Source organism: Bubalus kerabau, chromosome 22 (assembly GCF_029407905.1).
Source record: "Bubalus kerabau isolate K-KA32 ecotype Philippines breed swamp buffalo chromosome 22, PCC_UOA_SB_1v2, whole genome shotgun sequence".
Lineage (NCBI taxonomy): Eukaryota > Metazoa > Chordata > Mammalia > Artiodactyla > Bovidae > Bubalus > Bubalus kerabau.
In genome coordinates this window covers 39,000,258-39,024,209 of record NC_073645.1, presented here as the reverse complement: position 1 = coordinate 39,024,209, position 23,952 = coordinate 39,000,258, and the positions used below count along the sequence as shown (strand labels likewise).

Here is a 23,952-nt window from a genome sequence, read left to right as displayed (position 1 = left end):
AGAAAGAAAGAGAATTCCAGAAAAACATCTGCCTCATTGACTATGCTAAAGTCTTTGTTTGATCACAACAAACTGAAAAATTCTTAAAAAGATGGGAATACCAGACCACCTGGTTTGGAGCACACTAAAAAAAGATGTCCCACATCTAAAGACAAAGAACAAACCTCAATGAGACAGTAGGACGTGCACAATCATGATAAAATCAAATTCCATACCTGCCAGGTGGGTGTTTCACACACTGGAGAACAATAATACCAAAGAAGTTTTCCCACTGTTGTGAAGGTTCTGAGCCCCACGTCAGGTTTCCCAGCCTGGGGATCTGATGAAGGGACTGGGAAATACCAAGGAATCTGACCTTGAAGGCCAGTGGGATTTGATTATAGGACTTCCACTATATTGCGGGAAACAGGGACTCCAGTCTTGCAGGGCACAAACAAAATCCTACACACCCCAATACCAGAGGAAGAGAGCAGTGACCCCACAGGAGACTGAACCAAAACTACCTGCTAGCATTGGAGGGTCTCCTGTGGAAGTGTGGGTTGGCAGCGGCTCAACACAGGATAGGGGTACTGGCAGCAGCAGTCCTAGAAGGTCCCCCTTGGTATAAACCCTCTTGAAGGTCAGCATTAACCCTACCAGAGAGCCCACAGACCTGGCCAGGGCTGGGTCACCTCAGGCCAGACAACTAACAGGGAGGGAGCAAAATCCCACTCATTAGCAGATAATTAGATTAAAGCTTTACTGAGCAATGTGCTGCCCACTAGATCAAGCCCTGGTTTTTTCCATCCTGTCCCTCCCATCAAGAAGCTTACAGAAGCCTTTTAGCCTCATCCACCAGAGGGAGACAGAAGAATCACAAAGAACCACAATTCCACAGCAGCTAAAACAAAAACCACATTACAGAAAGCTAATCAGGATGAAAACACAGAGAGTTATGTCCCAGATGAAGGGACAACATAAAACCCGAGAAAACAACTAAATGAAGTGGAGATAGCAATCTTTCAGAAAAAGAATTCAGCATAGTGATAGTGAAGATGATCCAGGATCTTGGAAACAGAAAAGAGAAGATGCAAGAAATGTTTACCAAAGACCTAGAACTAAAGAACAAACAAACAGAGATAGCAATACGCTAGAAGGAATCAATAGCAGAGTAACTGAGGCAGAAGAACAGACAAGTGACCTGGAGGACAGAATGGTGGAAATCACTGCCCCAGAACAGAATATAGAAAAAATAATGAAAAACAAAAACAAAAACTGAAGACAGCCTAAAAGACCTCTGGGACAACATTAAATGCACCAACATTTGCTTTATAGGGGTCCCAGAAGGAGAGGACAGAGAGAGAAAGGACCTCAGAAAATATTTGAAGCAATAATAGCTGAAAACTTTCCAAACATGGGAAAGGGAATAGTCAGCCAAGTTCAGGAAGCGCAGAGTCCCAGGCAGGATAAACTCAAGGAGGAACACCCCAAGACACATAGTAGCAAAATGGTAAAAACTAAGTTCAGTTCAGTTCAGTTCAGTCACTCAGTCATGTCCAACTCTTTGCAACCCCATGAACCGCAGCACACCAGGCCTCCCTGTCCATCACCAACTCCTCGAGTCCAGCCAAACCCATGTCCATCGAGTCTGTGATGCCATCCAACCATCTCATCCTCTGTCGTCCCCTTCTCCTTCTGCCCTCAATCTTTCCCAGCATCGGGGTCTTGTCCAATGAGTCAGCTCTTCGCATCCAGTGGTGAAAGTATTGGAGTTTCAGCTTCAACATCAGTCCTTCCAATGAACACCCAGGACTGAGGTCCTTTAGGATGGACTGGTTGGATCTCCTTGCAGTCCAAGGGACTCTCAAGAGTCTTCTCCAACACCACAGTTCAAAGGCATCAATTCTTCGGCTCTCAGCTTTCTTTATAGTCCAAATCTCACATCCATACATAACCACTGGAAAAACCATAGCCTTGACTAGACGGGCCTTTGTTGGCAAAGTAATATCTCTGCTTTTCAATATGCTATCTAGGTTGGTCATAACTTTTCTTCCAAGGAGTTAAGCGTCTTTTAATTTCATTGCTGCAATCGCCATCTGCAGTGATTTTGGAGCCCCAAAAAATCAAGTCAGCCACTGTTCCCACTGTTTCCCCATCTATTTGCCATGAAGTGATGGGACCAGATGCCATGATCCTAGTTTTCTGAATGTTGAGCTTTAAGCCAACTTTTTCACTCTCCACTTTCACTTTCATCAAGAGACTCTTTAGTTCTTCACTTTCTGCCATAAGGGTGGTGTCATCTGCATATCTGAGGTTACTGATATTTCCCCTGGCAATCTTGATTCCAGCTTGTGCTTCATCCGGCCCAGCGTTTCTCATGATGTACTCCGCATATAAGTTGAATAAGCAGGGTGACAGTATACAGCCTTGACGTACTCCTTTTCCTATTTGGAACCAGTCTGTTGTTCCATGTCCAGTTCTAACTGTTGCTTCCTGACCTGCATATAGGTTTCTCAAGAGGCAGGTCAGGTGGTCTGGTATGCCCATCTCTTTCAGAATTTTCCACAGTTTATCCATACAGTCAAAGGTTTTGGCATAGTCAATAAAACAGAAATATATTTTTTTCTGGAACTCTCTTGCTTTTTCAAAAACTAAAGACAAAGATAAAATATTAAAAGCAACAAGGGGAAAGTGACAAATAACATACAAGGGAACTCTAGTCAGGTTATTAGCTGGTTTTCAACAGAAACTCTAGAAGCCAAAAGGGAACAGCATGATATGTTTAAAGTGATGAAAGGGAAGAACATACAACCAGGAATACTCTACCCAGCAAGACTCTCATTCATATTTGATGGAGAAATCAAAGGCTTTCCAGACAAGCAAAAGTCAAGAGAATTCAGCACCACAAAACCAGCTTTGGCCTTCCTAGGTCGCACTAGTGGCCAAAAACAAACAACAACAACAAAAAACCCAACCTACCAATTCAGGAGACCTAAGAGATGTGAGTTCAATCCCTGGGTTGGGAAAATCCCCTGAAGGAGGGCATGACAACCCACTCCAGTATTCCTGACTGGAGAATCCCATGGATAGAGAGAGGAGCCTGGTGGGCTTCGGTCCACAGGATAGCAAAGAGTTGGACACGATTCTTAGCACAACGCAAACCAGCTTTACAGCAAATGCTAAAGAAACGTCTCTACTCAGGAAACACTAGAGAAGGGAAAGAACTACAAAAAATAAACCCAAAACAATTAATAAAATGGCAATAGGATCATACATATTGATAATTACCTTAAATGTAGATGGATTAAAATGCACTAACCAAAAGACACAGACTGGCTGGGTGGATGAAAACATGTGCATGCATGCATTTCCACTTACCACATCACTTTGCTTGACCCCACAAATTGCATGTAATTATTTTATACTGTTAGGTTAATGTTCCCATTATGGCTTACAACTGTATTTTATTTTTTGTCTGGCTATTGATTGTGAAAACTGATAAACCTCTTTTACTACTGTGATTATGTAACTATTACTCACTTTAATGCCATTGTATCATGATTGGTCAACAGAAAAATAATAGAATTCTATATCACCAAATCTATATAATTCAACAGAAAAACTTATAATCACTTTTTAAAAACCCAGATGCATATCAGAATTATCTTGGTATTTTTTGAAAAATACAAATGCCCAGGTATTGCTTTTTTTCTCCAAAGCTCCAGATATGTTTCTAATGAGCAGCCATGATTAAAAGCAACTGGAAAGCAACTCGACTATATGATGATCTTTTACTTTATCTAGGTTGTTTCACCTTTTCTATTTCATATTCAGTGCTCCCATTTCATTTAGTTTGTTTTCCAATTTCTCCATCTCCTTTTTTGTGTTCTTTCTCAAGCCTTTATCAAGTGTAGTAGAAAAGCTTTTGTATATATGTACATAAATAGTATGTACATGTATTTTAGAAAACTTAAGAATTTTTGCCTAGCTAAAAAATTTATGACATTCTGATTTCACTTGTTTGACTTATAAGAACAGAATACTAGATTCCTAATTTTAAAAGACACTTATTAAGCAACAAAGGTTTACTGTATGGCACAGGAACTCTAGTTAGTATCTTGTAATAACCAATAATGGAAAATAATCTCAAAAATAATATGTGTATATATGTATAACTGAATTACCTTGCTGTGTACTTGAAACATTAGAAGTCAACTATACTTCAATAAAATATATATATTAAGAAAAAAAAAAGACTGAGAGGATCAGGAGTTGATAATAAAGAGGAAAAGAACATTTGAGAGTAATAGCCTAATCTATTTTCCTATTGTGGTGGTCACATATCTCCCATTCCTTCCACTTTTCTGTCTTCTCTTGGAAGGAATTGATTAGAATTTTAACCAAGAAAAACTGGACTGTATTTATAACCATGGAACTAGCTTGAACCAAAGAAGCTGAGGTAGGCAGACTTTCAACTAATCTTGAAATATTAATTCAGGCTATAACAATTCATAAGAACACACAAGCACCAAAGGCTATAAGAAATTCTTCCCAGCAGCACTGAGATGACAGGCACAGCTATACATAGCCAGTTTACCTTTGACCGTTTTCATTCACCTTTTCTGAACCTATCTGGGATTCCAAAGTCCATAGACAACCTTCTCAAAATAGCCCTCCTTCTTCAAAATTCTTCTTCTCCTTTTCCTCAAATAAAACTCCCATTTCCAGAGAATTGCTGATTCAGCTAGGCATTAATCTGACTAGGGAAAGAATAGTAAAATACAAATAGTGGTAGGCCAGGAACAGTCTGTGATGATACTTCTTAATCTGAAAGACTCTCCCTGGGGAGCTACTTGAAATAAGGTGACTTCTGTGCAATTTGACAACTTAGGAAGCAGAACCTTACCTTACCTATCACTACATTTTCCTGTTCTGTCAGGATATAAAACAATGGAATGCTGAGGGTAGTGAATTTTCATGTACTGCTTTTAACGGAAGATCTATAAAATGTCACAGCTTCTTTAAAACATACATTTTCCTGCTCATAATAAGAAAATTTGGCACACAAGCAAGAGAAGATCAGACCTCAGTCAAGTATTCCACAATAATGCTAGAAACAGGTTGGAGATATTCACATCAACTTGTCAAACAGCAGCTTTAGTTCCAAGAAGACAGTTCATTCTTCAAGAACTCAAGAAAACAAGAATGGGGGAAAGAACAATTTATATATGCTAACTGTTGGCAAAATGTAAGTCTGAAGAGTTCTCACAGAATAACAATGTAAACCCTATAACAGAAGAGAAAAAGAGAATTGCCTGGAGAATTACAGAGATAAAATACTATATATATCTATAATAATTTTACTATAAAGTACACATTTTTTTTGCTAATCAACCACTTGATGTCCTCAAGAGGTGCAAACAAAGATATGTCCACAAAAAAATAAGAGCAAAGACTCATTTTCTATTCAAAGACAGAGAAATCCTGGATAAAATATAAATAATTTAAAACCTATATCATTAACATAGGGAAGCCAAAAAACAAGAGAGAAATATCATGCCAGAAGTCATCACGCTAGAATTCAAGTCCAAAGGGTATCTTTGAGACTGGATACAGGCAACAGGGGCTAGGATTTTAAAAATGCTCAAATATGACTCAAAGTCAAAGCCAAAGGGAGATGAAACTTGATAAAGTCAGGAATAAAACAAACAAATGGGTTGTTATAAGCTTCTACACAGCAAAGGAAACCATAAACAAAACAAAAGACAACCAATGGACTGAGTGAAAATACTTGCAAATGATGCTACCAACAAGGGATTAATTTCTAAAACACATAAAGGGCTCATACAGCTTAATATCAGAAGAGAACTCAATCAAAAATTGGGCAGAAGACCTAAATAGACATTTCTCCAAAAAAGACATACAGATGCCCAAGAGACATATGAAAAGATGCTCAATATCACTAATTAGAGAAATGCAAATTAAAACTACAATGAGGTATCACTTCACACCAGTCAAAGTAGCCTTCATTAAAAAGTCTACAAATAATAAATACTGGAGAGGGTGTGGAGAAAAAGGAACTCTCCTACACTGATGGTGAGAATGAAGATTGGTGCAGCCACTATGGAAAACAGTTTGGAGATGCCTTAAAAAACTAAAAATAGAATTATCATATGATTCTGAAATCCCATTCCTGGGCATATCCCTGGAGAAAACTATAATTTGAAAAGATTCATGCACCTCAATGTTCATAGCAGCTCTATCTGCAATAGCCAAGACATGGAAGCATGTCAAGAATGATAGATGAATGGATGAAGAAGATGTGGTATACATATATAATACAAAAGAATAATACTCAGCCATAAAAAAGAATTAAATAATATCATCTACAGAAACATGTATAGACCTAGAGATTATCATATTAAGTGAAGTATGTCAGCTGAGAAAAATATCATACGATAACACTTATCTGTGGAATCTGTGACGCAAATGAACTTATTTATGAAACAGATGCACAGACACAAAAAAAAACTTATGGTTACTAAAGGGGAGAGTAGGACAGAGCAGAGAGATAAATCAGGAGTTTGGGATTACCATATATATATACTACTATAAATAAAATAGATAAATAACAATGACCTACTGTCTAGCACAGGGAATATCATCATCTTATAAGAACCAGTAATGGAAAAGAATCTGAAATAGAATATATATACACACACATACACACACACATATATATGTTATAGCTGAGAAAAGGAGAGAAGCTAAAGGCAAAGGAGAAGAGGAAAGATATACACATCTGAATGCAGAGTTCCAAAGAATAGCAAGGAGAGATAAGAAAGCCTTCCTCAGTGATCAATGCAAAGAAATAGAGGAAAACAATAGAATGGGAAAGACTAGAGATGTCTTCAAGAAAATTATAGATACCAAGGGAACATTTCACACAAAGATGGGCTCAATAAAGGACAGAAATAGTATGGACCTAACAGAAGCAGAAGATATTAAGAAGCTATTGCTGCTGCTAAGTCGTTTCAGTCGTGTCTGACTCCGTGCAACCCCATAGACGGCAGCCCACCAGGCTCCCCCATCCCTGGGATTCTCCAGGCAAGAACACTGGAGTGGGTTGCCATTTCCTTCTCCAATGCATGAAAGTGAAGTCGCTCAGTCGTGTCTGACTCTTCGCGACCCCATGGACTGCAGCCTACCAGGCTCCTCCGTCCATGGGATGTTCCAGGCAAGAGTACTGGAGTGGGTTGCCATTGCCTTCTCTGATATTAAGAAGAGGTGGCAAGAATACACAGAAGAACTATACAAAAAAGATCTTAATGACCCAGATAACCACAATGGTGTGATCATTCACCTGGAGCCAGACATCCTGGACTGCAAAGTCAAGCGGGCCTTAGAAAGCATCACTAAAAACAAAGCAAGTGGAAGTGATGGAATTCCAGCTGAGCTATTTTAAGTCCCAAAAGATGATGCTGTTAAAGTGCTGCACTGAATATGCCAGCAAATTTTGAAAACCCAACAGTGGCCATAGGACTGGAAAAGATCAGTTTTCATTCCAATCCCAAAGAAGGACAATGCCAAAGAATGTTCAAACTACCACACAATTGCACTCATCTCACACACTAGCAAAGTAATGCTCAAAAGTCTCCATGCCAGGCTTCAATAGTATGTAAACCAAGAACTTCCAGATGTTTAAGATGGATTTAGAAAAGACAGAGGAACCAGAGATCAAATTGCCAACATCTGTTGGATCACAGAAAAAGCAAAGGAGTTCCAGAAAAACATCTACTTCTGCTTTATTGACTATGCCAAAGCCTTTGACTATGTGGATCACAACAAAAGCTGTGGAAAATTCTAAAAGAGATGGGAATACCAGACCACCTGACCTGCCTCTTGAGAAACCTGTATGCAGGTCAGGAAGCAACAGTTAGAACTGGACATGGAACAACAGACTGGTTCGAACTTGGGAAAGGTGTATGTCAAGGCTGTATACTGTCAAACTGCTTATTTAACTTATATGTAGAGTACATCATGCAAAATGCCAGGCTGAATGAAGCACAAGTTGGAATCAAGATTGGTGGGAGAAATATCAATAACCTCAGATTTGCAGATGACACCACCATTATGGCAGAAAGCAAAGAGGAACTAAAGAGCCTTTTGATGAAAGTGAAAGAGAAGAGTGAAAAACCTGGCTTAAAACTCAACATTCAAAAAAGTAAGACCATGGCATCTGGTCCCATCACTTCATGGCAAACAGAGAAACAATGGAAACAGGGACAGACTTTATCTTTTTGGGCTCCAAAATCACTGCAGATGGTGACTGCAACCATGAAATTAAAAGACACTTGCTCCTTGGAAGAAAAGCTATGACCATCCTCTCTCTCTTTAGTCTTTAATTTGTGTCCACCTCTTGTGACCCCCATGGACTGCAGCCTGCCAGGCTCCTCTGTCCATAGGATTCTCCAAGCAAGAATACTGGAGTGGTTTGCCATTTCCTTCTCCACGGGATCTTTCCGACCCAGGAATTGAACCTAGGTCTCCTGCATTGCAGGCAGATTCTTTACTGACTAAGCTATGAGGGAAGCCCTAGACCAAACTAGATAGCATATTAAAAGGCAGAGAGATTACTTTATCACCAAGGGCCTATCTAGTCAAAGCTATGAATTTTCCACTAGTCATGTACGGATGTGAGAGTTTGACCATCAACAAAGCTGAGCATGGAAGAATTGATGTTTTTGAACTGTGGTGTTGGAGAAGAGTCTTGAGAGTCCCTTGAACTGCAAGGAGATCCAACCAGTCAATCCTAAAGGAAATCCGTCCTGAATATTTATTGGAAGGGCTGATGCTACTTTGGCCACCTGATGTGAAGAACTGACTCAGTGGAAAAGACTCTGATGCTGGGAAAAACTGAAGGCAGGAGGAGAAGGGGATGATGACAGAGGATGAGATGCCTGGATGGCATTACCAACTCGATGGACATGAGTCTGAGCAAATTCCAGGAGTTGGTGATGGACAGGGAGGCCTGGTGTGCTGCAGTTCGTGGGGTAGCAAAGAGACACAACTAACAACTGAACTGAACTGATACATATATGGATAACACGTGTTATATACATATATGTATTATATATATGCAATAGAATCACTTTGCTATACACTTGAAACTAACACAACATCATAAATTAACCATATGTCACTTTTTAAAAATACCTACAGGAAATTGCTGACTGAGACTACCTCTCAGTCTGGAAATAAGGCAGAGGAGTAAGTATAATGACTTCAACACTATCAGACTTTTGTTCTTTGCAAAAAAAAAAAGTGCCTATGCTGGCTATGCACGTGGAGTAAGAAAACTCCACCACCAGTTTAGAGATGCAGCAGCAAAGTGAGCTGCCTCTGTTGATCCATGAATAGAAAAAGAATCATACCCTAGAACCCCCAAACCCACACTTGAATTGTTCATGGGTGTGAGATTCAAATGTCTCCTAGCCAGGCAGTGCAGAAATACTGAGCCCAAAAATTAACATGAAAATTCATCCTGAACAAATGAACTCTGCATAGTTCTGGCAGCAGGGCTGAAACTGCTCCTTAGGAACATCTTTTTTTATCAAGACTAGGTAGGACTCCCAAGAAAGGAAAGTCCTGCTAAAGGTAAGTTCACAATAAAAAATTTTAAGGCTCATAAAAAAATGTACCACCATGTGAAAACGTCAACAGATGTCACAAGCAGAATTCACAGAAGAGCAAAGAGAAACAGTGAATTCTAAGAGAAAAAAAGTTAATTTATTCACTCAATAATATGTAACACCTACTGTAATTCAGGCACTGTTCTAGATAGTAAGAGTAACAGTAGTAAACAAAACAGATGAATATGTATTCCGTGTGAAGTTTACATGCACAAGGGCTTCGCATTACATTAACAAGGGCTTCACAAGTGGTGCTAGTTGTAAAGAGCCCACCTGCCAAAGCAGGACACATAACAGACGCAGGTTTGATCCCTGGGCCGGGATGATCCCCTGGATGAGGGCATGGCAACACACTCCAATATTTTTGCCTGGAGAATCCCATGGACAGAGGATCCTGGCAGGCTACAGTTCATAAGGTCACACAGAGTTGGACAGGACTGTAGCGCCTTAGTACACATGCAGCACAAGAAAAGATAAATGGTAAACAGATCAATATAAAAATACGTCAAAAGAAATTAAGAGCTACAAAGAAAAATAAAGCAGAAGCCAGGAAAGAGAGAGAGATGGCATGAGGTTTATATATGGTTTATATGTTATTTTATATATGGACTTAGGGGAGGGTCAAACTTTTTGATCTTATGACTTCTGGTCTTTAAGATTTTATAGCCTTAAAAAATTATTGAGGATTTTTATTTAATTATTTTTGTGAGTTGTATCTATAAATATTTTCAGTATCAAAGATTAAAACTGAGAAACTTTGAAAATATTTAATTCACTTAGGAATAATAATAAATTTGTTGTATATTAAAATAAATGTATTTTTATAAAAATAACATTTTCCAAAGCAAAATGAAGTAAGAAGCATTGCATTTACATTTTTGCAAATCTCTTCTAAGTCTGGCTTAACAGAAGACAGCTGAATTCTTATATCTGCTTCTGTATCCAATCTCTTGCACTGTTTCTTGGTTGAAGTATATGAAGAAAATCTAGCCTCACACAGATGTAGAGCTGGAAATGAGAGGAGTATTTTAATACCCTAACTGAATAATTATGCCATATTCTTCAGGAACTTAATGAGTGGTAGTTCCTTAATGGTTAGTTGCAATGTGGGATCTGAAACCATTTCAATAAATTTTTCATCCTGTTACAATAAAAACCACTGGTCTATTTTGTGCTTTGAGTGGATCTTCTATCCGTGTACAATTAAAACTATGTGCTGGTCATTTCAAAAACATTCCTTCACTGAATTATTCAGGTCCTCCAAAAGTTGATACACTCCATAATGCAATATTAAAAACTAACATTTATTAACATCACCTACTAACTCAGAAAAATCTTTATGTACTGGGAAACTGTACATGTAGCGACAAATAGTGACACATACAGTGAACACAGACTGACACGTAAACTGCACATATAGTGACAAATCTGAGTCTTCCAACATTGTAATTTTTGTGTGAAAGGCTGAATATTATCACTGGCAAAATAATAATATTTGCCTTGACATGTCAGGGTCATTTCATTCATTTTTGAGAAAATTATGCCAAATACTCAAGTTTAAATAACTACACTTATCTGTCAATTATTCAAGTAAAAAGGATGCTCCAGAAAAAGAACAGTTAGTTCATATTGAAACTCAATCATATAAATACTCTCCTGTGAGACAATCATTGTACTTCAGAATATCGAAGTACTTTATGTGAACTTCCCATTTCATCCCACACAATATTAAAAATACATACACAGAATGGTTAGTTTCAAAACAATATTTTTTACACTTTCATCAAGGGCATACAGTGAAATTGGTGGGTTTTGCTTTCTCACTGTGAGCGTGTGGCAGTGAATAGTACAATGACTACTAAAGCTTGTTGCCACTGCCTTAATTTGTTCTGAGGTGCCAATATTTGCCTTTGACTATCAATGTACATATCAGAACAGTGCAAATGACAAATAATAGCTTTATATTATTAAGAAAATAGTTTGACCTCACAAAATTCTTCCTGTAGATCACAGAACTGATGCTTTCAAACTGTGGTATGGCATAGAGTTCCTTGGACAGCAAAGAGATCAAACCTGTCAATCCTAAAGGAAATCAACCCTGAATAGTCTTTGGAAAGACTGATGCTGAAGCTGAAGCTCCAGTATTCTGGCCACCTGATTCGAAGAGCTGACTCACTGGAAAAGACCCTGCTGCTGAGAAAGATAGAGGGCAGGAGAAGAAGGGGGCAACAGAGGATGAGATGATTGGATGGCATCACTAACTCAATGGACGTTAGTCTGAGCAAACACCAAGAGACAGTGAAAGACAGGGAGGCCTGGAGTACTGTAGTCCATGCGGTCACAAAGAGCTGGACACAACTGAGCGACAGAACAACAATGGATCATAGATCACACTTTGAGACCCACTGCTCTAAAGTGCCAACTAAGCTGAGAGGTAAGGTAACCAACCATCAAGATTTACATGTGACTGTTCCAACGTGAGAACTGAAAGTCTCACATTCTCATAGAGTGGTTGGCCTCCTTACTGGGAGAGAGCTAAAAGAAGTGTGTATAAAACACCAATAGCTGAGAGAAGCATTTCAAGCAGAGAAGACACCAAGTGCAAAGGCCCTGAGGTCAAAGAACGGCTGGTACATTCAAAAATATTCTTTCAATCAAGAATTTAAAAACCCACTGCAAAGGTACACACCCTAGAAAATCAGATTATCTCTAGTGGTAAGCTACTAGAAAATGCCAGTGCTACATTAAAATATCTGGTGAATTATTCTAGTTCCCCATTTTAGAAAAGAATTCATGACAAACATTATAAGGCTTGCTTTAGAGAACTACACAGAAAATTTAAAGTAATTACAGAATTTTTAAAAAGCGAGAACATCAAGAATTTTGAATTTACAGTTAGGTTTCTATAGTTGAAGTTGCTTAATGTCAACCCTCTATTTAAGGCAGAAGTTTGTTACATAATTTATTTGCCAATTACTCTTGGTATCATTTAGTTCAGTTCAGTTCAGTTCAGTCGCTCAGTCATGTCCGACTCTTTGCGACCCCATGAACTGCAGCACATCAGGCCTCCCTGTCCATCACAAACTCCAGAGTTCACTCAGACTCATGCCCATCGAGTCAGTGATGCCATCCAGCCATCTCATCCTCTGTCGTCCCCTTCTCCTCCTGCCCCCAATCCCTCCCAGCATCAGAGTCTTTTCCAATGAGTCAACTCTTCGCATGAGGTGGCCAAAGTACTGGAGTTTCAGCTTCAGCATCATTCCCTCCAAAGAAATCCCAGGGCTGATCTCTTTCAGAATGGACTGGCTGGATCTCCTTGCAGTCCAAGGGACTCTCAAGAGTCTTCTCCAACACCACAGTTCAAAAGCATCAATTCTTCCGCGCTCAGCCTTCTTCACAGTCCAATTTTCACATCCATACATGACCACAGGAAAAACCATAGCCTTGACTAGACGGACCTTTGTTGGCAATGTCATGTCTGCTTTTGAATATGCTATCTAGGTTGGTCATAACTTTCCTTCCAAGGAGTAAGCGTCTTTTAATTTCATGGCTGCAATCACCATCTGCAGTGATTTTGGAGCCCCGAAAAATAAAGTCTGACACCGTTTCCACTGTTTCCCCATCTATTTCCCATGAAGTGGTGGGACCGGATGCCATGGTCTTAGTTTTCTGAATGTTGAGCTTTAAGCCAACTTTTTCACTCTCCACTTTCACTTTTATCAAGAGGCTTTTGAGTTCTTCTTCCCTTTCTGCTATACGGGTGGTGTCATCTGCATATCTGAGGTTATTGATATTTCTCCCGGCAATCTTGATTCCAGCTTGTGCTTCTTCCAGCCCAGCATTTCTCATGATGTACTCTGCATATAAGTTAAATAAGCAGGGTGACAATATACAACCTTGACATACTCCTTTTCCTATTTGGAACCAGTCTGTTGTTCCATGTCCAGTTCTAACTGTTGCTTCCTGACCTGCATACAAACTTCTCAAGAGGCAGGTCAGGTGGTCTGGTATTCTCATCTCTTTCAGAATTTTCCACAGTTTGTTGTGATCCACACAGTCAAAGGCTTTGGCATAGTCAATAAAGCAGCAATAGATGCTTTTCTGGAACTCTCTTGCTTTTTCCATGATCCAGCGGATGTTGGCAATTTGATCTCTGGTTCCTCTGCCTTTTCTAAAACCAGCTTGAACATCAGGAAATTCATGGTTCACATATTGCTGAAGCCTGGCTTGGAGAATTTTGAGCATTACTTTACTAGCGTGTGAGATGAGTGCAATTGTGCGGTAGTTTGAGCATTCTTTGGCATTGCCTTTCTTTGGGATTGGAATGAAAACTGACCATTTCCAGTCCTGTGGCCACTGCTGAGTTTTCCAAATTTGCTGGCATATTGAGTGCAGCACTTTCATGGCATCATCTTTCAGGATTTGGAATAGCTCAACTGGAATTCCATCACCTCCACTAGCTTTGTTCGTAGTGATGCTTTCTAAGGCCCACTTGACTTCACATTCCAGGATGTCTGGCTCTAGGTCAGTGATCACACCATCGTGATTATCTGGGTCGTGAAGATCTTTTTTGTATAGTTCTTCTGTGTATTCTTGCCATCTCTTCTTAATATCTTCTGCTTCTGTTAGGTCCATAACATTTCTGTCCTTTATCGAGCCCATCTTTGCATGAAATGTTCCCTTGGTATCTCTAATTTTCTTGAAGAGCTCTCTAGTCTTTCCCATTCTGTTGTTTTCCTCTATTTCTTTGCATTGATCGCTGAGGAAGGCTTTCTTATCTCTTCTTGCTATTCTTTGGAACTCTGCATTCAGATGCTTATATTTTTCCTTTTCTCCTTTGCTTTTCATTTAAGAGTTGTTCAATGAATGTTTGTTGAGTGAATGAATAACAGAAGTGAAGAGCATAGCTAATTGATTTTCCAGGAAATCACAAATCAAAAGGTAAACTTTTTAAGAGGTATTCTTTTGTGCTGTATATTCTTAGGAGGCTAGCAAACTCAATGTTAATCTCATGCTTTCTGCATACTGAGCCACAAACTTACTGTCTTTAATTAGAAGCTCATTGTCTCAGTTCCTGGAAAGGAAGTATTTCTTTTCTTTCCTGTTTAAAATGCTTCTAACATTTCAGGGTAAACAATTTATTTAGAGTAGCTCTTTTTAATGGGAGAAGACGATGGCACCCCACTCCAGTACTCTTGCCTGGAAAAATCCCATGGGCGGAGGAGCCTGGTGGGCTGCAGTCCATGGGGTCGCTAAGAGTCGGATACGACTGAGCGACTTCCCTTTCCTTTTTCACTTTCATGCATTGGAGAAGGAAATGGCAACCCACTCCAGTGTTCTTGCCTGCAGGATCCCAGGGACGGGGGAGCCTGGTGGGCTGCCGTCTCTGGAGTCGCACAGAGTTGGACACAACTGAAGTGACTTAGCAGCAGCTCTTTTTAAAAAAGGAATAGAAGCACACTAGTAGATTTAACAATTAGAAACAATGCAGTAGATTCTCTACTTCATGGATCCAAGCCAGGAAATGTGCAACGTTTGTGATTTATACGCATTTGCAAATAGAAAGGCTATCTGGCATACTGTTATATGGTTTGCTCTATACTGCTATTACCATGAAATATTACTCAGATTTTCTTAAGATCATGAAAACAAAGCTGAGAAAAAGGAGTCCAACAAATGTTATATGTAATAATATTTTACTTCATTTAGAAATAAAATCATTTCAGTTATATTAATATAGAGACAGATTACTACTTCTCAGAGACAAGACCCTCCCATAAAAGAACTGCAACCAATTATATGACTATTAATTAAGTAGGCCATCTAGAAAATAGATTTGCAAAATGGCCAATAAGCACCTGAGAAAATGTTCAATATTAATCTCATTAGGAAACTGGAAATACAAACCACAATGAACTACCACCTCCCAGCCCCTAAGATGGCTATCAAACAAACCAAAAATTCCAAGAAAGCAAGTGATGGTGAGTATATAGAAAAACTGGAACCTTCATATATTCCTGGTGGCAATGTAATACTGCCACTACAGAAAACTTGGTATTTCCTCAAAAAGTTAAACCTATAATTAACCATATGACCAAGAAATTCTACTCCTAGGTGGAATACCCAAGAGAACAGAAATGTAATGTTCGTACAAAAACTTGTACACAAATGTTCACAGCACCATTACTCACAATAGCTAAAATGTGGAAATAACCCAATGTCCATCAACTGATGAATGGATAAACAAAGTGCATCCATATGATGGAATATTATTCAGCCATGAAAAAGAATCAAGTACAGACACATGCTATAACATGGATGAATCCTGAAAACATGCTAAGTGAAAGAAGACAGCCATAAAAGGCCATTATTGTATGATTACACTTACATGAAATGTCCAGACACAGAAAGTAGACTAGTGGTGACCGAGAGCTCATGAGGTTTGAGGGAGATGAAGGAGTGACTAATATGGGAAGGAGTGACTGATATGGGTACAGTTTCTTTTTGGGGTGATGAAAATATTCTGGGCTCAGATAGTGATGGTTGCACAACCTTTTGAATGGACTAAAAGCCACCGCTCTGCAACTTTTAAGACATATCTTTATTTTTTAATCTCACAGTTATGTTACCCAGCTTAAGAAATAAAACATTATAGATACAGCTGAAATACCCTGTTTATCCTTCCCTGATTACATTTATCTTCTACTCCCATCAGAGATAATCACTAAGTTGATGTGCTATTATCATTCCTATGTATGGCATTATAATTTCACTATATACATATAAATCCCTTACAAGATGCATTATTTGGTCTGTGTGTTTTTAAATGGTATCATGCTTATGTAACTTTTATAGCTTGTTTTTTTATCACAAAGCAAAGTTATCATGACAGTTAAGCAGTTCAGAAGAAGGACAAAATACACGAGAGTAAAAGGTTTACAACAGTCACTGCAGAGAGTGAGAAAGAGAAATGCAGCAGTTTTCCAGGCAGTGTGGAGGTCTCAGCTGAGACTAAAGCCAACATCCATGTATATATATATTGGATCAAATGTCTCCTAGAATTTCCTGAGTGTTGGCATAGTAGTAAATAATCAACTCAGCCATTTTATATTATAGCCATTTATATAGCCATTTTATATAATGGCTCATCCAATTATAGCCATTCCTATAATTCTGGAAATAGGTAGCTGAGATAGAATGAAGAATAAGGTCACTGAACATGTGGAGACCAAAGAACCAACAGGTCAGGAAGGTAGCTGAAGAGTACATAGACAATGACATCATACAAGATGCTGGCAAGAGCTGAGATAGAGTGGAAGCCTGACAGCCAGGTGCCAAATTCTAAAGAACAAGGGAGATTACCCACTGAGTAAGTAAAATGACGGAAAAGAGCAGGGAGGAAAGTTGGCAGAGTCTAGAATACAGGATTAACCACCACAAGCAAGTAGAGAAATAATGTCCTAGAAGCAGCACTGGGGAGTGAAGAGAATATCCATCAAACCATCAATTATGAGGTACCTTGGATGTGAAAGAAAAATTATTTTTCATACAAGAGACTCCAGATTCAGTGACCCCCATGGACTGTAGCCCGCCAGGCTCCTCTATCCATGGGATTCTCCAGGCAAGAATACTGGAGTGAGTTGCCATACCCTGCTCCAAGAAGGACATGGACTTATACAACTGACCAAGGTGAATAAAAAAGGGGAAATACACCTAAACTTCTATGACAACTTTAAAAAATCAGCTATACATGTTTAAGACAAGAGAACTTTGTAATTTCATGTGGAAAGGTCAGAGATTAAAAGCAATTAAGTATAACTACCCTCAAAAGCGCTGAAGAATTGATCTTTTTCAACTGTGGTGCTGGAGAAGACTCTTTAGAGTCCCTTGGACTGCAAGGAGATCCAACCAGTCCATCCTAAAGGAGATCAGTCCTGGGTGTTCACTGGAAGGACTGATGCTTAAGCTGAAGCTTGCGAAGAGTTGACTCACTGGAAAAGACCCTGATGCTGGGAGGGATTGGGGGCAGAAGAAGGGGTCGACAGAGGATGAGATGGCTGGATGGCATCACCGACTTGATGGACATGTGTGGGTAAACTCCAGGAGTTGGTGATGGACAGGGAAGCCTGGCGTGCTGCGATTCATGGGGTCGTAAAGAGTCGGACACGACTGAGTCACTGAACTGAACTGAACCCTCAGAAGTGTCTTGGTCACGATTAACACAGCTACAGGTATATATTAAACTATGGGAAGGAGAATTTGAACTTTATTTTTCAAAATTAAGATTAAATAATTCAAATGTATTGTTATTTAAACAAATGTTAATTGGAGAAAAGAAATGCCTTTCTTTTATCTATGTTTTAAGCAACTTTTCATCAACAATAAAATGAAACATAAGTAGTATATAAATTTTTGATTAAACTTCTTAAAAAGGGGAAAAATCTTAATTACACAGCTTCAGTATTATAAATAATAATTTGTGATTTGTTCTTTCCCTAATTAGGTAATAGAGTTCAGTTCAGTCACTCAGTTGTGTCAGACTCTCTGCGATCCCATGGACTGCAGCATGCCAGGCTTCCTTGTCCATCACCAACTCCCAGAGCTTGCTCAAACTCATGTCCATTGAGTCGGTGATGCCATCCAATCATCTCATCCTCTGTCATCCCCTTCTTCTCCTGCCTTCAATCTTTCCCAGCATCAGGGTTTTTTCCAATGAGTCAGTTCTTTGCATCAGGTGGCCAAAGTATTGGAGTTTCAGCCTTAGCATCAGTCCTAACAGATTAAGACTCTGCCTGTTGTTCTAGGAGAGTTCATAATTTTTATCAATTGAAAAAAAATGAAAGCATACATTCTGAAGTAAAGAAGTAAATGAAGCCATCTTAAGTTACTTGTTTATTTCACTACCATTTTCTTTTAAAAATTCATGAAATATTATTTCATTAGTGTTATGATGTTTATGTAACAGATTAAAACTGGAAGAAGAAAAAAGTAAAACTGCCTCAGATTTTCCTCCATTTACTTCCTCTTGAGGGAGGATGGATTTATGTTAGGTTTTTTGTAATATGTTTCTAAAGATTAAAATGTCCCAATTTTAACCATATACTACTATTTTTAAAAGAAAAACTCTTTCAGATGCTTAAAAAAAACAACAAATGTCCTAGAGTCCCTAATTTTGATTTTTCCTGTCATCAATATTATAAAACCTTTCCTTGATGATCAGAAGCTATAGGTATTGGTAAGCATTAACACAAATCCAGAGCATGTTCTTGTCTTTCTGTTTTCACATTACCAAACCTAACCAGGCATATCATAGTTCTCCAATTCACAAAGTACTCATACTACATAATCTGAGACTTTTGCAACCATATATTTTAAAGTACTCATTGAGCCCTGAAAGGCAAATGCTATCATTCAGGTTCTAATTACATGCTACTTGGGTTTTACAGAACAGAAAAATATAAATACTATACTTCCTGAATTCATTTTTTGACCACAAGCAACTTCCAAAATAAATGCCCAAAATACTTTCTGAATGTATCACTGTGCAAATAGCTCAAGCACTTGGCCTATTCAAATTATGTTCTAGTTTCTCCTTATGCTGCTTCTACTTGATAAATTGGTCAATAAATGCCAAGTCAAATATGCAAGTAAATATATTTTCATTGTTATTGGCAGACATATAATTAACTCTGAGAATAAAGAAACAAGAAATCAATTTATGATTACTTCTTCAGTTCTTCTCATTCGTCATTTACATTGTAATTGTGGTTCCACTTTAAAGATCTTTATATATACACACACACACCCCCCCCATGTTGACTATATAATAAATCAAATTATTTCAGCTATAAATTAGTACTGTATGAACTGTGAACCACATATGTTAATTGTATTAGTAAAAGCAATTGTATTATTACCCACATATATGAGCTGATTAAAAAGCAATGTGCATTCATGAGCCTATATTAATTAGTAATTTCAGCAAATGTTTCCAAGCAATGCTAGGGATTTGCTCTTTCTTCTCTCAAATAAAACTATTTGAATCAGCTTTTTATGTATGTGTATATATCAACAAACTACATTTCCATTTTCAGCAAAATAGGCTTTTAACTGAGAAAATATTACAAAGAGTAAACCTACTATTTTCTAAAGATATTCAAGAATAAACCTTTTTTTTTCTTAACATTTGTTATCTGCCAGATCAATATTTTCGCCAATCCAGGAAATACACATTTGCACAAAAACTTACATCACTATCCTTCTAAAAATACTGCCCTAGACTAGATGCAAAAGCTTCAGACCCTATTATACATGAATTCCATGAATAAAAAAGTTTAAGATGAGCTTTAAAAAATGTTTTAATAAAATACACTGTCATTACTCAATTACTACTTTCATTATTGCCATTTGTTTTTAAATTATATACCATGAACAAGTCATTTAACCTCTCTTTTTCCTCCCCCAAAAAGGGGAATTAATGATGGTGCCTCATCACAGTATTCCCAGCAGGATTAAAAGAGTTAATACGAGGGAAGCATCTAGAACAGTGCCCAAAATACAGTAAGTGTGCAATAAGTGTTAGCTATGCATTACTTAATTGCATATGTTTTGCCTATTACTTGTATTAGCTTCTAGTTAACAATTCTGAAAGTATCTTAATTCTTTTTAAAGAGGAAATTAAGCTCCACCATGACATTCTCAAAACTTCGCCCATGCCATCAGCTTTTAGAATTATTTTTAGCAGTTGGTTTATCTACTACTCACAGGCAAAATAGGACCTAAGGTCTCACTGAACCATATTTCCAAATTCTGTTTTAAAAGACAGTACTTCCTGAATATTCATTAGAAGGACTGATGCTGAAGCTGAAACTCCAATACTTTGGACATTTGATGCCAAGAATTGACTCACTGGAAAAGACCCTGACGCTGGGAAAGATCGAAGGCAGGAGGAGAAGGGGCTGACAGAGGATGAGATGGTTGGATGGCATCACCGACTCGATGGACATGAGTTTGAGCAAGCTCCGGGATTTGGTGATGGACAGGGAAACCTGGCGTGCTGCAGTCCATGGGGTCGCAAAGAGTCAGATATAACTGGGCGACTGAACTGAACTCTCCCTATTATCTCCCTTTAATACTCTTTCATTCAAAACACTAATGTATACTGTGTGTTATGGAATACAGGCTGTGGGAATAAAAGATGGTTAAGAAAAAAATTCCAAATACACTGCCCACAAAAGAATGAGGGATACAAACACAAATACAAGTATGCTCTGTTTAATGATAAAGTGATATCCCAAATGCTACAATAAAAACAATCTTTCCAAGATGTACAAGGGAGGGCTTTCGGGTGGTGTTTGAACAAGAAAGGAAGAACTGAAGAAGCTTGAGAGGTGGAGAAAGAATCTATGATTATTTTATCCAAAAAGACAACTGGAAATTTCTCACAGTGTTAAGCCTATTTGACTTATTTTAGCAAACAGACTTCGTCAAACAGATTTCCCATTGCACACTGCTCACATAATTTATCTTTAGGAGCTGGATAAATATTTTTGTATGGCTGTCTACCCTCCACTCATAGCAAGGCTATGGGTGACCTATTTGGATGATGTGCTTAGTTCCCATCCTCCCAGAGCTCAGAGAGATCTTCCAAAACCCACTTTTATCACACCATTCCCTAATCAAAATCCTGCAATGGTTTCTTCCTATTCCCAGGCATCAACCCCTGCTTTGAGAGATTTCTCGCCACAAATGCTTTGCCTATGCCTCCCTTTTGTTCATATTCCCCCCTGCATCAAATACTTTTCTCTTACTATTATATTTCACTCCGCCTCTCCAAAATTCTATCCACATTTCAAAATCCACTTTCAAGATATCATCAGATTCCTTTGTTTCTGTGTAATATAACAGAACTTTACAAATGCTGCAGAAAAGACTGAAATGCTAGAGGAAAAAAAATGATTCCTCTGGATGAAAGACATGTCCAAAATGTGGCAGAAAACTGAAAAATAAATGGTAAGATGCAAGGAGGGTTCCAGAGGGAGGGGACATATTTGTACCCGTGGCTGAATCATGTTAATGTATGGTAGAGGCCAATACAATATTGTAAAGCAATTATCTTCCAATTAAAATAAAATGTGAAAAAAAGAAAGTCATTATAATAAAAAAAGGTAGAGATTCCTTTGAAAGTTACATTCAATTGTTTCATCAACACAACACACTTCTTAATTTATTTATTCTTCTAAACTTATTTCCCACACCAACTACTTAACTGAATCATTCTTTTTGCAATGGCATTATGCTCTTTTGAAACGTTAACCATTCCACAACACGGACAATGAATTCTTCATGACTTACATTGGTTTCTATAGGACAAATTCATGTTAGGGTGGAAGGTGTCACCAGATTCAGAACTTAAAATATTACCAGACAGCATGGAACACTCACTAACATAGTAGCATGCTTCATGATGGTGGGTGGGTGCGTGTGTTTGTGTGTGAGTCTGTGTGAGTCTGTGTGTCTTTGTACATGCTCATACATGTCCGATTCTTTGTGACCCCATGGACTGTAGCCCACCGGGCTCCTCTGTCCATGGGATTCTCCAGGCAAGAATACTGGAGTAGGTTGCCATTTCCTCCTGGAAGGGATCTTCCCCACCAAGGGATCCAACCTGCATCTCGTGGGTCTCCTGCACTGGCCGGAGGATTCTTTATCATAACCACCACATGGAAGGACACCTAGTTCAATAGTACCAAATCCTCAAAAAGTCAAATAAAAACACCTTTTAAAGTGATAATGAGCAAGTTCTGCATGTCAATACCTTAGATTCCAACTGGATTTTCTCTTTATTCAGCTGCTCTGCTGCTTTCTTAATTTTCTCACGACATCTGCTTATTTCCGACCTTACTGTAATAAAAATTAAATGCTTAAACACGTCCATCTCTCTGGAGTCCCTATTCTGGGGCCTGTGATAAGACACCTTTTGGCTGTCTTTCCCCGACCCCTCACTACCCTGCCCACTGCCCCTGGCCTTCCCTCCGGCTCCAAGCCCCCAACTCAAACAGCAGAGTCCCTGACCTTCCCGCATCAGGCGGCGACTCTCCTCTGCCTGGTGCTCGGAGAATATGATGTGCTGGAACAAAGACTCCAGACTCATCTCAGGCCGCGCTCCTGCCGCTCCCGTCTTCGTCCCTAAAATATTTTATAACCGAGTCTGAGGATCCTGGAAAGCAGAAAGAAGCCTGATTCCTGTCTTTCCCCCGCCCCCCGCCCGACAGGGACGGGGCCCCTACGGGGTGAGGTGAGGCCCAAGGCTCCAGGGCCTCAAGTTGGACAGACTTTTTTTCCCTTCCGTGCGCCTTCGTTTCTCCTGTGACTTGTCTCAAACTGCCTTGTTCCTCTGGCTGAGCACAGCTCCCCTCAGACAAGGCCTTGGCCCCTGTGCGGGGTTCTTTTTCGTTCTCGTTGGGGGTGGGGAAAAAAAATGGAGTCACCGAGGCTTGAGCTTTGGAGCAGTTTGGACAGCAGCCCTTTCTGGGCTCGGGCTTTGCCTCTCATTTCCCTGCTCCGCAACGCCCAGTCTCAAATAGAAAGTCCTCAAAGCACTCTCTCAGCAAAATACGTACTTGCAACAATATAGTGGGCTGCAGACCTAGCAGAAGGCCTCACCTCGCGGGGCTCTCTGGGAACTGAGCCTACGGTGTCTCGTTGGGCCCATTACGCGGCGTTCAGTTGTTTTGCTTGGTTCCGCTCTGGCAATGTGGCCTCCAGCAGTCTTCAGGTCGTCCTGGGAGTTGGAGTGATCTGTCTCCAAGGCACAAACCCAGTCTTATAATAAAGTACAAAGTACCTGTGATTCTAAATATAAACTTTTGCAAAGTCTTATCATTTGACGATGGGAAAGACTGCTATAAATGTACAATGTCTGACATTCGCCTTAATCATTCCTTTGTAATCAGGGCATATCTTTTTTGTCTGCTTTTAAATTAATCACTGCCTTTTGTAATCAAGCTGCGGTAATATTAACACTTCAATATCTGCGTAATATGTGTCGGAGACCAAAGTGGTTGCTAATTAAAGCTTAAACATGAAAGGCACCTTTGGGACTTTGGTATGGGATTTTTATATTAAAAAATAAAGTATTTTTAGTTTCAGTAGGTCAAAATATTAAGATTATAATAAACATTTGACTTTCTGTCTAAATGTTAAATTCAAAGTGGCTAAACTTTAATGAAATGTATTTAATATTAAGTAAAAAATGCTAAATGTAAATTCTGTCACATCA

The 23,952-nt window shown here is 39.0% G+C and overlaps 1 protein-coding gene across 7 annotated transcripts in view; it reads right to left on the bottom strand.

Moving 5' to 3' along the window:
• Nucleotides 1-23,684, bottom strand: part of CCDC172 (coiled-coil domain containing 172) — a 61,923-nt gene extending 38,239 nt beyond the window's left edge. The window contains exons 1-3 of one of the 7 annotated variants that reach the window (XM_055560554.1): nt 23,337-23,684; nt 22,746-22,859; nt 22,489-22,574 (exon numbers count right to left, since the gene is read on the bottom strand). In XM_055560554.1, coding sequence (XP_055416529.1) covers nt 22,489-22,574; nt 22,746-22,859; nt 23,337-23,385 — 249 coding nt within the window. In that variant the 5' untranslated portion in view covers nt 23,386-23,684. Of the gene's footprint in view, nt 1-22,488; nt 22,575-22,745; nt 22,891-22,960; nt 22,980-23,006; nt 23,262-23,293 lie in introns of those variants that run through there. The other 6 variants (XM_055560547.1, XM_055560548.1, XM_055560549.1 and 3 more) reach the window with 6 other exon arrangements.
• Between the last annotated feature and the right edge of the window lie 268 nt (nt 23,685-23,952).